At 61.9% G+C, this 12,769-nt stretch overlaps 1 protein-coding gene across 1 annotated transcript; it reads left to right on the forward strand.

The window, feature by feature from the left end:
- Positions 1 to 1,647: 1,647 nt before the first annotated feature.
- Positions 1,648 to 12,749, forward strand: SIX3 (SIX homeobox 3; the record flags this gene model as incomplete). The annotated part of the gene is given in 7 exon segments (XM_079792116.1): positions 1,648 to 1,679; positions 10,004 to 10,022; positions 10,024 to 10,048; positions 10,051 to 10,320; positions 10,323 to 10,756; positions 10,758 to 10,825; positions 12,557 to 12,749. Coding segments are annotated over 6 exon segments (1,005 nt in total). The 5' UTR covers positions 1,648 to 1,679; positions 10,004 to 10,007.
- Positions 12,750 to 12,769: the final 20 nt, after the last annotated feature.

Genomic DNA, 12,769 nt, shown 5'->3' on the forward strand with positions numbered 1-12,769 from the left:
AAAAAAAGTTTAATAAACCAAATAATTCAGTCTGCTTTAGGGTGTTCTTTTGCGGATTATTTGCTCTAAAGGGGATTGGAATGGGAGCGAGGGCAAGAGGGTGTGGAGCCCAGCTCAGGTTTGTTGTGTGTGTGTGTGTGTGTGTGTGTGTGTGTGTGTGTGTGTGTGTTTGCGGCTATATTTAGGTTAAGACGAGTGAAAGGGGCAAAATAAGGGCCCTCCCTTTCTTCAACCGTTGGAGCTCCAGGTCCCATTAGGATTTAGGATTCTCACAGCATAAGCTCTCCACCCCACCCTCCCGCAGAAGCCGTCTCCTAATAAAAACAAATAATCCAGGGCAAAATGAACCTTTCCTGGACCGCCTTCTTCTGGGTGAATCCAGCCCAGCTGAGGAAGGTGAAAGGGTTGGCTTTGGGGTGGCTGAGGTGCCTTTCTAGTGACCCCAAATCCTTCACCCAGGCGGCTCAACGAAGTTCCCCGGTCAGGAGCCAAGGTCCCTCTAGCAGGAAGCCCTGGGCTTGGGGGCCTGCATCCCCGCTACGCCCATTCTCCTTGTGTGTGGCTTCCTGTACATCTGCCCACGGGGCCGGGGTCACCGGCGCGGGCACTGCGGCTTTTGTCTGCATCTGGAGAACTGGGCGTGCACCCTGCATTCGAACATTCTGTCTAGGGACACTTCTTTTTTTCTTCAAATTCTGCTGCTCGTGTTCTTCTAATACTCTCGTGTGTTTGCGTACAATTTGCCTAGACACCCCGTGTCCAGTAAAGTGACAGCTTAAGCCTGAGCTCAGACGCCTGCAACCTCCTTGTCTGCTGCGGAGTAGAGAGATGGGCAAGTGCGAACTGGGGGCTTTAGGTGAGGTGCAAGGTGAATCAGGCTTCTCGGACCCAGGGCCCTCCAGGCCTGCTACACCTTCAACTGCGCAGCTTCTTAACCTTCCAGGAGGAGGGAGACCCAGCGAGGATTCTGCTCCTCGCTCCCTTCCGGATGGGTGGAAAGAGCCTCTGGGACGTGTCGGGGTGGGGGTGGATTTGGGGCCCCAAAGGACCAGGCCAAATGCGGGAGGGAGAAGTCGCGTGAGAGACTCGAGACCGCCGCCCCCTTCGCCCCCAGGCCACCAAAAGGCCGCTCGCGCTCCCGCGAACCTGGGGACGGTGTAGGACCCGATCGAGACAGTCCCGGCACCTCTGGGCTAGGAGTGTGCGTGTTTGGGAGCGAAACTCTCCCCGGATTCCCCAGAGCAGCGCTACTTGTACCTGGGAACTGGCCTGGGCCCGCCCCCTCGGCCCCTCCTCCCACCCCCACCTCGGCGCGCCGAGCTCAGCCGGCTGCGGCGGCGCGCGTCCCGGCCACCCCCAAGCACTTGGGGACCACACCGTCCCTCAGGGCCCTTGAGGTGGCCTAGGCACCTGGAGCGGGAAGGAGCGGTACCAAGGATGGTGGCCGCGGCCGTCCATCCGGATGTCTCTCTCCATCCGGAGCGACCTTGCGGCCTCCTAGTCTCCGAGTCCCGGAGCGCCGGCCCCGGGCGTGCGGGGGTGGGCGTGGGGGTGTGCGGGGCTCCCTAGCGGCTGGAAGCGGTTCTCGGAAGGGGTTTGTGAGCTCCTGGAATCCTGTAGCTGTGTTTTCCCGAGAGCGTGAGAGAGAAAGATGCGAACTTGCGACTAACTTCGGGTCAGTTTGTTGGTAAAAGGCAATCATCAGTTCGCCGGCGTGTTGGTCTGTCTCTCCCCTTCCTTTGCACAAAGTGAAGCCATGCAGCCTCCCCGGTCCCGCCAGAGGGCCAAGACCTGGGGGACCCTGAGGCCTGGCGGGGTGAGGCCCTGGATGTGCGCCTCCGTGTTCTGGTCCTAAGCCCAAGCTGCCCAGATGCCCACTGAGTGTCAAGCGAGAAAACCTACGTGGGAAAGAGGGCTACCCCACACCCAATGCGGATCGTTGTACCTACAGCCCTGGCCTGTCCCTGCCCATCCACCTGGGGATCCCGATCGTAGGCGGCGGGAGAGGGCGGGGATGGTGAAGTTGGGTGGGTACGGGATGGAGGTAGAGAGGAAAGGAGGGGGGGGGGGACAAGACTGGGTGAGGATGTGGGGGGAGCGTGGGTGGGGATGGAGTTGGGGCAGCCTCGGAGAGCACCAGCTTTTGGCTAGCTTTGGGGAGGTAGGTCGGGCTGTGCCGTTAACCGCCCCCCCCCCCACACACACACACAGGAAAATAAAGCTAATGATGTAGTAATTTAGGAGGGGGTCAGGGGGGGCTGGGCGACCGGAGGGAGGGCAGATGGGGAACGCGCGCCCCAAGAGCGAAGACAAACAGCTGTGGAGACTCTACCCCAGGCTCAGCCTTCCCACAGCCAGACGGGGACCCACCCGGCATTTCGCAGGAAGGTGGGGAGGGTGGGGGAAGACTGAGCAGAGAGGGAGAGAGCCTGGCCAGAGGACGGAGGGAGGGAGGAAAGGCACAGGAGCGAGAGCGCACGCCGCGTGGTTTAAAAGGAGACACACTTCCTAATGAATATTTATCCGCCGCTGCTTCTTGCTCCTGGTTTCCCTTACCTTGCCGCAGGTAAGATCTTCCCCGCGCCCCAGCCCTGGGGGTCCTCCTAGCTCCCCCCCCCGTCATTCCCGGGGCACCGGGCGCCCGGCGGAAGGGTTCTGTTTGGCGTGCGACCCCGCACCGCCTCGGACCGCGTGCTGGGGCTGCTCGGCGGCTGTGAGTGCGTGTACGAGGGTGTGTGTGACAAAGAGGGTGTGCGCCGGGGCTCTGAGGACAGTTCCCGACTTTTCGCTCGGACGCCCGGGATTTCTTGCCTCTGCCTTTCTCTGCTTCCTCCTCCTCCCTCCTCCGGCTCCTCCACCTCCACCTCCCCCACCCCCAGCTGCCGCGGCGCTCTGCTGCGGGCTATTGTACAGCCGCTGAGGGCTCCCCGGGCGGGATCCCCGGTCTCTCATAAAAGAGGGTGTATATTGGGTTATAAACGCCCACAAAGGCCCCACGGCCACGGAGCCCCCCCCCCCGCCCGCCCACTTCCAGTCAGTGAAGCTCCTCCGCGCCCCACCCCCACCCCCCAACTTGGGGTACCAGCGTCTAGAACGGAGCTAAAGGTGATCGGGACCCGGGGGTACTGGGCGAAGCTTAGCGAGGGCGCCGGCCAGCGGTCCTGGGCTGGAACTGGGAGCCCAAGGACACCCAGGGTGAGGGCGCCCCTCAAAGCCCCCCCCCCCCCCCCCCGCCACCCGCCACTTCCTCCTCCCGCCTGGGCCCCCGGGAGGCGCACAGGGAATTCTCGCGGCCAGAGGGAAACTGGGAGGGGACCGGTTAGGGGGCCGGGGAGGGGCGGAGGGTATGACCAGAATTCTTAAACGGACTTACCCGGCCACCTGTTGAGATTCTCTTTGGGGTCGGCAGGCTCGGGAGCTGCTCGAACTGGAGACAAAACCAAAAGACAAAGTTGGAGAAAGAGAATTCTCTCTCTGGCCTTGCCCAGCGCGGCCGGTCCAGCTCGCACGCAGCTCTGCACTAGCGTAGGCAGCTGAGGAGCCCAAAGCAACTTTGCCAGGTCCCTGGCCACCCCAGTGTCCCCTCCTCAGCCCACGGCTCCTCGGCTCCGAGCCCGGGGCTGGGAGCCCGCAGACTGGGCGCTCCGGGCCCGGCACCGGGGTCCCGCTGCAGCCGGGGCAGCCTTTCTAAGCCTTGCTCAGAAGTCAAGAGCAGCAGCGCCGCCGCCGCCGCGCGGCCTTTCAGGACGAGGTCCGTCCTCATTCTTGTGCCTCGCCCTCTCTGGTCGCCCGGACAAAGCCCCCGGTGCCGGCCGCTCCCTTCCCTCTAAATCCCCTTCGGGTCAATGCGCTACCAGCACCGGGCCGCGCGCTTTCCCTGCCAGCCTTGTGCTCTTAAAAAGCCGCACCCCCTACCCCCTCCCCGCTCCCCCGACCCCCGCCTCTCGCCCTTCTCCTCTGGATCTAGCCCCCCACGCTGATGCCCCGACCGTCGCCCGCGGACTCCTAGCCCCCTCCCCTCGCCTCCTCCCCCTGAGCAGTTGGTAGGCCTGGCCTTGGGGCCACAGAGCTGAGTCCTACCCTCTGCCTCAGGTCCCTTTTCTCGCCAACAGCGTACACCCCTCCCTCCCCCAGTCCTACCTTTGCTCTTTAGATGAATCAAGGCCCCGACAACGCATTGCCCAGCTCAGAGATGATCCCTAGAGATCAGCAGTTAGGGCTTGAATGGTAAATTGGGGTGGTAAATCGGTTGGGGCACATCGGTTGAGCAGGGGAAGAGAGCAAAGAGGAACAGACCAAAGAGGAACAGACCCAGTGGACTTAGAAGTCTCTGCTATCTCAGGGGCCTATCAGGCCTTTGGGCAGAGAGTGAAGGCTGCTTGGGAATGGGGTCCTGAGGTTGCCACCCTGGGCAGCCTGCTGTATGTCTGAGGGATTGTGGGCATATGCGGGGGGGGGGGGCACCTCCAGAAGGCCCAGAGTGTGGCTCTGAGAGCAGCCTGCTCCCCAAGTCCAGTGCATTAGTCCCCCAAAAGTAACCCTTAAAAGCCCAAGAGCTGGTTGAACAAGGAGGGACCTTGAGTGACAACTGTCCTGGGAAAAGAGCATAGGAGGAGAGAGGGACAGCGACGAAAGGGTGTCTACTCTGCTAGAGGACCGTAGCACAACTTCTAATAAGATTCTTTATATTTGCTTCAGAGGGGAAGTAGTTGGTGACTTTGGTCCCCTTTCTGTCCAGAGCGATCCCTCTCTTCCTCTCCCTCAGGCCTTTTCAGTCCCAGTCTCACCCAAGCAGCCAGCTGATCCTGTCCAAGGTGACCCTCCCTTGAGCACTTTCTCCAGCCCTTCTGGTGACGGGAGCGTGATGAAAGAGAGACCAGCGTGGGCCTGGCTCTCTTGTGGAGTGGGCAGGGTAGACTGTAGGACTTTGCCTTCCCTGGTGCCAAGGGGCCTAACATTTGATTGTGTTTGGTTCTGTGGGTGGTGAGGGCCGTGATGGTTTGAGGAGGTGAGCGTGCACATCCCTTCTCAGACCGGAGTCCTAGCACACCAACCCTGGTCGTCAGAAGGGGATCCCTGCCAAGGAGTAGGTGGCCTCCTGGGAAGTGGAGACCAAAGGAACTTGGGGATGGAAAGCTGACCCTCCCCCGGGCATCTGTCTTCTGCCACAATATTAGGCCAGACGCATCTTTACGGCACTGGGTGACTAATTGGCCAGTTTGGGACAGGTTGGCAGTGCACTGCCTGGGCTACAACCTGGGGCCTCAAAATCCAATCCCCAACCTGTGAGGCTCCTGTTCTCCCACCTCTCTCTCTCTCTCTCTCTCTCTCTCTCTCTCTCTCTCTCTCTCTCTCTCTCTCTCTCTCTCTCTCTCGGCTGGGTTTGTGCCCACTCTCCTAAGCCTGGCAGTGGGAAGTGCAGTGGCCAAACTCCCCGTTTGAGGATGTGGGAGGCGGAGGCGGCGGGGCTCATTAGGCTGAGCAGGGTGCAGAGGTGCCCGCCGCCAGCCCCGGAGGCCACCTCGGAGCCGAGGGGGCGGCTTCATTAAGCGGCGCTAACAAGGCTTACAAATGCCGGCCCAGCAGCTTTCTTGCAGTGGCGGGGCCTTAGCAGGGCGCCAGGCTAATGAGGGTCACTCAAAGGGGCTGATCAAATATTCAAATTTCACCGCGCGCCGGGAACTTTTTTTGTGCGGAGAAAGTTGAGGCAACTGAGCTGTGTTTACTGTCCCGGGGCACAATTGCTTGGAGCTCGGGTCCCCAGAGGCTAAGGCGGGGGGCGGGGGTACAGAGAGGGAGCAGTTGTTGTTGTTGTTGTTGTTTTTCATTCAGAGGAAAGTAATCGGGGATCCTTGAAGGTCTTCCGGGCCTCCCCGCCTGAGCGCTGCCCTCCTCTGCGCCCTCCGCCGCCGCCTTTGCCAAACGCCCCAGCTTGTAGCTGGCGAGGAGGCCCAGACCGCGGGCCACCCGGCGGGACCCCGCCTCCTCCTCCGTCGTCCTGGGTGCCGGAAGGGGCGTTGCCCCTCGGGACTAACCGGCCTTAAGGAGCTGAGCAAGGCCCAGTGAGTAGGTGCAGCTGCCCAGACCGCTGATCCTCTCCTCTCAGAGGCTTGCAGACCCCTGGGCTTTCATGTTGACGAAACAAGGAGAGAGTGGGAGTCCCCAGCACCATTCCGGGTGGTGTTGCGAATGCTGGGGTCGGGGCTGACATTTGTAAACAAATGCCCAGTAGGTCCTGGTAGAGAAAGACACTCCCCAGCTCAAGCGCCCTTTCTCCTCGCACCACCTGTACACGGTCCTTCCTGTCGTCTGGGCAAGAATTGAGCAGGGATGATGGTGGCAATTTTGTAGACCTCAGCCTGTATGGGCGCCCAGACCCGAGAGTCTGAGCGGCCAGGCGGCAGGAGAGACCTAAAGGCCCCGCAGGCAGACCTATCCATTCCGGTCTCCTCGCTCTGATGGAGTCTCAGGGTGCAGGAACCCCCTACGTGCCACCCGTTCCAGGCGCTCCCGCCCCCTGCGCCCCCCCAGGTTCGTCTCCCGGCCTTCTCGCAGCCCAGCTCCTGGGGCAGGAGGGAAGGCGGCCTGGGCCCCGGTCCTTCTGCTTTTAACCCTCTCCCCAACGCTCAGAGCCTGGGGGTTTGGGAGGGGAAACTCCGGTGCTCCACAGCCTTCGTCGCACCCCGGTCAGCACCCCTAGACCGAGACCCTGCCCAGCCTGCGCTCCCAAATCCGCCGGGAGCCAGTGTAGCCACCCGCGCAGAGGACCGCCCGCCCCGCCTTCCTCCCCAGCTCCTGGGACTCGCAACTTACGAGCTTCGGGCGGCGGGCGCGCTGCTTTGGGCCGGAGCGGAGAGGCGCTGGCGGCCGCGGGACCGCAAGGTGGGCTCGGCGGGCGGCGAGGAGCTGGGCTTGGCCGGGCGACTCTGACAGCTCCGGGCTCCCGTTCCGCCCGCCGCGCCGGCCCCGTCCCGGAGCACAAAGCTGCGCGCCTGGCCGCCTCCCTCCGCCCGGCTGCGCACGCCCGCCGCGGCCGCCACCGGGGACGGCAGGGTGCGGCGGGTCGGCGGGCTCCCCGGCCGAGGTTGGGACGAGGGTGTCGCCCAGCTGAGTATCAGCCCCACTTGCCTCAATGCTCCTGGAGTGGCGGAGGTTTTCGATTTCAGCGCTTTCGGCAGAGCCCGCGGCGGCACCTGCCCAGCCTCCCTCCGGGCCGACCGCGCAGCGGCGGGAGAGGCCCGGTCGCCCCCACCCGGAGGCGGAGGTTTTGGGGATGGGGAGGGGACTGGCTGGGTTCAGCCGCCCGCCCGCCCGGCGCCGGGGTCCTCGGCTCCAGGGGATGCAGTTTCGGGGTCACGAGCTGCTTTCAAAAAGTTGAACACAATATTCGGAAACCCACCCGTAGGAATGCTCCCCCCACACGCGGCACAATACCCACTCCCCTCCCCTTTTTCATTCCTTCCTCCCCCGCTTCCTCCTCCTGCCCCTTCCTCCTCCCACCCCTCAGCCTTTAATCCCGTCCCCAGGAGAGAAAGGGATCGGGAAGAAAAGATGAAGTGTCTGTTTTTGTGTCCCAACCTTAGGGCTCTTTTCTGGGCTTGGAGGCTGAGCGGGAAAGGACCCACGGCCGGGGAGGAAGGGATATGGAGGGGTGCGATCACCCCAAGGAGGGCTTGGCCGGTCTTCCCTTTGGGCGAATATTTTTCTGCCTCAGTCTGTGGATTTAGGACCAGCGACCCTCGGCTGCCTCGGGCTGAGTGGGCCGGGATCGGCCCCCGCACCCAGTCCAGAGTCTCCCCGCCGCCGCCGCCGCCGCGGAGCCCCCGCGCGCGCAGCTTGTGCTTCTCTGCCCAGGAGGCCTGGCGCTGGGGCGTCAGGGCCTTAGGGGGGCTGGAGCTCGGGGGTTAGGGGCCGGCACACTCACAGCCCCAGTCACGTTAGTTTTCCCATTTAAATTCTCTCTCAATCTCCCTTCCCTCATTGAGATCTCCAAAGTGCAGTGCGCTCCGCACCTCGCTCACAGATCTGCATCGGAATGTAGAAAAGGTCTTTTTTTTTTTTTAAGTTTTGAATTCCTCAATGATTTTTTCTTCTGGAAAGGCAGCTTAGGATAATTATGTCAGCTTTATTGAGGGCAGATTAGTTGAAGTCTGGACGCTGCGTTTCAATACACGTTGTACACGGGCCGACAATGTGGGCATTGTTGGCTACTGTGTGTGAACTCATTCAAAATATACACTTTTAAACACCAAACCGAGTCCCTGTCTAAATATACACAGTGCTCAGGGGAAAGACGTCTCTGACCCGGACAAATCTGCGTAAATCACACTTCCATAGTTACAGAAGCTTCACAAAGGGAGGCCCGGCTCAAGATGCTGATTACATCTTCTTAAAAGCGACATACCTTAGAATAAATACTCATGCTGGGTCTGGGGGCTGCGGTGACCACAGGGAGGCAGGGCCCTCTCCATGCTATGGGCCCTGTGGGGTCTATTTTAGGCTTGTGATAATATTTTCCTTAGAGAAATTTGACAGTTTATTATTTTTTTTCTTTACAATATGAGCAAGCAAGCAATGTTCAGGCCTATCCACTTCTTTGGGGCAGCCTCTAAAGTTTGGGTGCCTTTCTGGGGCTGATAGGCAGACCCAGAGCTCCTTTGGGGGGGAGGGGGGTAACAGGTATGGGGGGGGGTCTTGCGGGCTCCCAGGCTTCTCAGCTTGTGAACCTGCTCCACAGCTCCCAGGGGAAGCAGCTGAAGTCTAGGAGGAACAAAGAGGAGGGTCGCTTTTTAAGATGGAAAGAAGTGTACTGTTGATTTCCATTGCTATTTTAAAATTCAGGGCGATATGGGAAATCAAGGCTCTCTGGCTGGAGGGCTGAGTAAAGAGAAGCCAGTTCCAGTGCGGAGGAAGTTGGGGTGAATGTGGCCAATAATCAGGAAGGAGGAGGCCAAAGCGGCTTCCAGAACCCAGGCTTCTGGGCTCGGGCTCCCAGGCACCAAATGTCCCCAGAAATCCGAGACCCCAGGGCACAGCAGCTCGAAGGACCAGGGTCGGGCTCAGGGTGGGCCCCATGATCTCATCTCTCCTTTCTTCCTCTCCACTGTTAGTGCTCACATGGGCAGAAAGAGGCAGCCCATGTGCAAACCATGTCCGCTCAGCTGTTCCTCTGCCTCTCTTCGGGGGCTGGCCCTTGGCCTTCGTGTAGCATGAGGAGCCGCTCTTCTCCCAACAAAATCCCCCACTTTAAATTGCTCATCTCATGTAACAACTCTATGCCCATGGCTTTTTAAATTTCTGGATCAACTTCTTTGGGGAAGAAGGGAGAGAGAGAGAGAGAGAGAGAGAGAGAGAGAGAGAGAGAGAGAGAGAAGTGGGGGACTTGGCGAGATTAAGAGTTGCAAAACATTTTTTAAAATTCTCCCCCTTCTCCCTCTTTTCCTCCTCTCCACCCCCCCCCCTCCCCGGCTAAGTGGTAAAACCGTCCTTACGTTCTGGGTATTGATTGGCAGGGCTGACAGTGATTGGCAGTGGTTGCCATGGCAACCCCACAACGACGTGCCGCAGACCAATAGAAAAGCGAAACAAAATGTTTCAATGCTGCACTCACTGTGGATTTAGGGGAGATATTATGAGGCTGTTGTCATTAGGGCGATTGCTGTGGAATCGCTGAATCTTGACTCGGCGGTGGTTGGCTCTCGCTCTCCTCTCGCTCTCCCTCTCCCCTCTCTCTGCCTCGGGTTCGCTCTCTGCGCGCGCGCACCGGGCCGCTCTCCTTCCTCCCTCTCTATGTGGCTGCGCGGGTGTGTGTGTGTGTGGATGTGTGCGGGGTGTGGGTGTCCCTTACGCCCTTCCTCTTCCCCCTCCTCCTCCTGCTCCCCCCTCCTCTCCTCTCCCTCCTCCCCCCTCTCCTCTCCCTCCGCCTGGTCCTCCGCGCCCCTCTCCTCCTCTTCCTCCCCTCTCTCTTCCTCTCCCTGAATTTTCTCCTCTCCTCTCAGGTCAGTCCCATGGTATTCCGCTCCCCCCCTAGACCTCTATTCCTCCCACTTCTGTTGCCAAACTTCGCCGATTCTCACCACCGCTCCCTACTTCTGGCGAGTAGCGGCGGCGGGACCGGTGCGGGCGGCGGCGGCGGCACGGGCGGCGGCGGCGGCGGCGGCGGGAACTGTGGCGGAGGCGGCGGTGCTGGCGGAGCAGGCGGCGGCGGCGGCGGCAGCGGCGGCGGCTCCAGGCCCCCCCCGGAAGAGTTGTCCATGTTCCAGCTGCCCACCCTCAACTTCTCGCCGGAGCAGGTGGCCAGCGTCTGCGAGACGCTGGAGGAGACGGCGACATCGAGCGGCTGGGCCGCTTCCTCTGGTCGCTGCCCGTGGCCCCCGGGGCGTGCGAGGCCATCAACAAGCACGAGTCGATCCTGCGCGCGCGCGCCGTGGTCGCCTTCCACACGGGGAACTTCCGCGACCTCTACCACATCCTGGAGAACCACAAGTTCACCAAGGAGTCCCACGGCAAGCTGCAGGCCATGTGGCTCGAGGCGCACTACCAGGAGGCCGAGAAGCTGCGCGGCCGCCCGCTCGGCCCGGTGGACAAGTACCGCGTGCGCAAGAAGTTCCCGCTGCCGCGCACCATCTGGGACGGCGAGCAGAAGACGCATTGCTTCAAGGAGCGGACTCGGAGCCTGCTGCGGGAATGGTACCTGCAGGACCCCTACCCCAACCCCAGCAAGAAACGCGAACTGGCGCAGGCCACCGGCCTCACCCCCCACACAAGTAGGCAACTGGTTTAAGAACCGGAGGCAGCGCGACCGCGCCGCGGCGGCCAAGAACAGGTCAGTGGCGGGGCCCCGCGGCCTGGCTACCGTCTCCGGGACCCGGGAGAGGGAGAAGGGTTGAAATGGGGACCGGCGGGTCAGGGGGGGGGGGGGAGGGCGGCGGCTGCCGAGCTCTCCAAAAGCCTCGACCCCCTGGCCAGTTGGAGAAAGTTTCCGCTGGCCCAGGCGCGGGGAAGAGGGACAGACTTTGAGTGTACTGATTGCTTTGCCTGAGAGGGTCTTGCATCTGGGTGGAGGGAGTGTGTGTGAGTGCCCACAGCCCCTGGTCCCAGCCTCTGAGAGGGGCGGGAGCCTACAGACAGGGAAGGGAGGAAAGAAAGCACTCCTTGCCGCCTGGTTCTTATTTCCATGCATGGCACAAACCGGGGGAGGGATCCACAAATGGCAGGGAGAGGAAACTGACCTGGGTCCCTGCCCCACAGGGAAGAGGCTGGTGCCCACCAGGCAGCAGCCCTCCTTCCCAAGGCTTTGCCAGTTGCCAGTTCGGGTGCAGGAGAGCCGGCTGGGAGTGGAGAGGCGTGTGTGTTAGCCCTGCCGCCTCCCCAGCTAAGGCGCAGCCTCCCGGGTCACTTAAATTGCAAAGCGGGCCGGAGCAGTTTTGCTGTCGGCAAGTTGGCCACAAAGTCACAGAGTTGTCCCGGGCTTGACCAGTCAGCAGAGTTGGGCCTGGGGAAAGTAGGAAGAAAAATAACTCTAAGGAAAAACGGAGAAAGGAGAACGAAGTAGGGAGGAAAGAGGGAAGAGCGGAGTTGGGTGAGAGCCCTGACGGGAAGCCTGTGTTCCTACCCAGCCTGGGTTGGTGCTGGGCCTGGTGTAGAGCGGGGGGCAGGGCCCTTGATGCTGATAGGCGAGGGGCCTAGGGGCTGGGTGTGAGTTCGTGGAGGGAGTGAGTGTGTTCTGGTTTAGGTGGCCCAGGCCTGAGCCTTCAGCCCTCTCATCCGCCTTTGGAAGCAAGTTTTCGCCCGACGGGGGGAGTGCCCAGGTCCCTTGGGAAGGCCTCTTCGGAGGGAAAACTCAGAGACACTACGTTCAGGCAGCCGCTGCTTAGCCCTGGGACCAGGGCGGCCGGGACCGCTTGGCTCCCCTCCTGATTTTTCTGTCCCTCCTCTTTCCTCAGTTTTCTGCTCCCAGCCTCCGTGTTTTCTCTTCCCCGCTCCTGCGCTCTTCGTAGGGCACGCGAGAGCAAAGCCAGCCAATGCTACCCGGGGAGTGTGGGGTCCCGGGGCAGGAGGCGCAGGGCGACCAGACTGCTCTCGGGGCAGACGGCTTAATTTGAAGAATAGCAGGGGCTGGGGAGGAAGAAACACCTGCCTGCCCCTTTCGGACTTCTGCTCACTGGGGCTCGGCGTCCCTAGCTGTGCGCGCCCAGGCCTCCCCAGGCGGCCGGTCTCCAGTTCCACCTCTCCTCCGAGGCCGGGGGCTGGCGAGCCTTAGGAAGCTCCAGGGAGCCCCAGGGAGGGCAGACGAGAGTCAAGATCTGTACAGGGGAGGCTCTGCGGCGCCCCAGGAACAGCCTGGTGCCGGAGCAGGTGCTGAGCGCCGAGAGAGGAGTCGGGGGCGGCGGTAGCGAAGCACAGGGCGCAGAGAGGGGGAGGCCGGGGAGCACAGGCGGTGGTAGGCCCTGCTCCCGGCGGCTCGGGCGGCTCGGGCTCCGGGAGGGAGGCGGCCTGGAGGAGCCGGTGGCGCGGCCGCTGTGTCAGGGCAGGCGCCGCTCTCTGTCTCCCGCAGGCTCCAGCACCAGGCCATCGGACCGAGCGGCATGCGCTCGCTCGCCGAGCCGGGCTGCCCCACGCACAGCTCGGCAGAGTCGCCGTCCACGGCGGCCAGCCCCACCACCAGCGTGTCCAGCCTGGCGGAGCGCGTGGACACCGGCACCTCCATCCTCTCGGTAACCTCCAGCGACTCGGAATGTGATGTATGATGCCCAAGGCCGCCCTCCGC

This window comes from Cnephaeus nilssonii (genome assembly GCF_951640355.1).
Source record: "Cnephaeus nilssonii genome assembly, chromosome: 15".
Lineage (NCBI taxonomy): Eukaryota > Metazoa > Chordata > Mammalia > Chiroptera > Vespertilionidae > Cnephaeus > Cnephaeus nilssonii.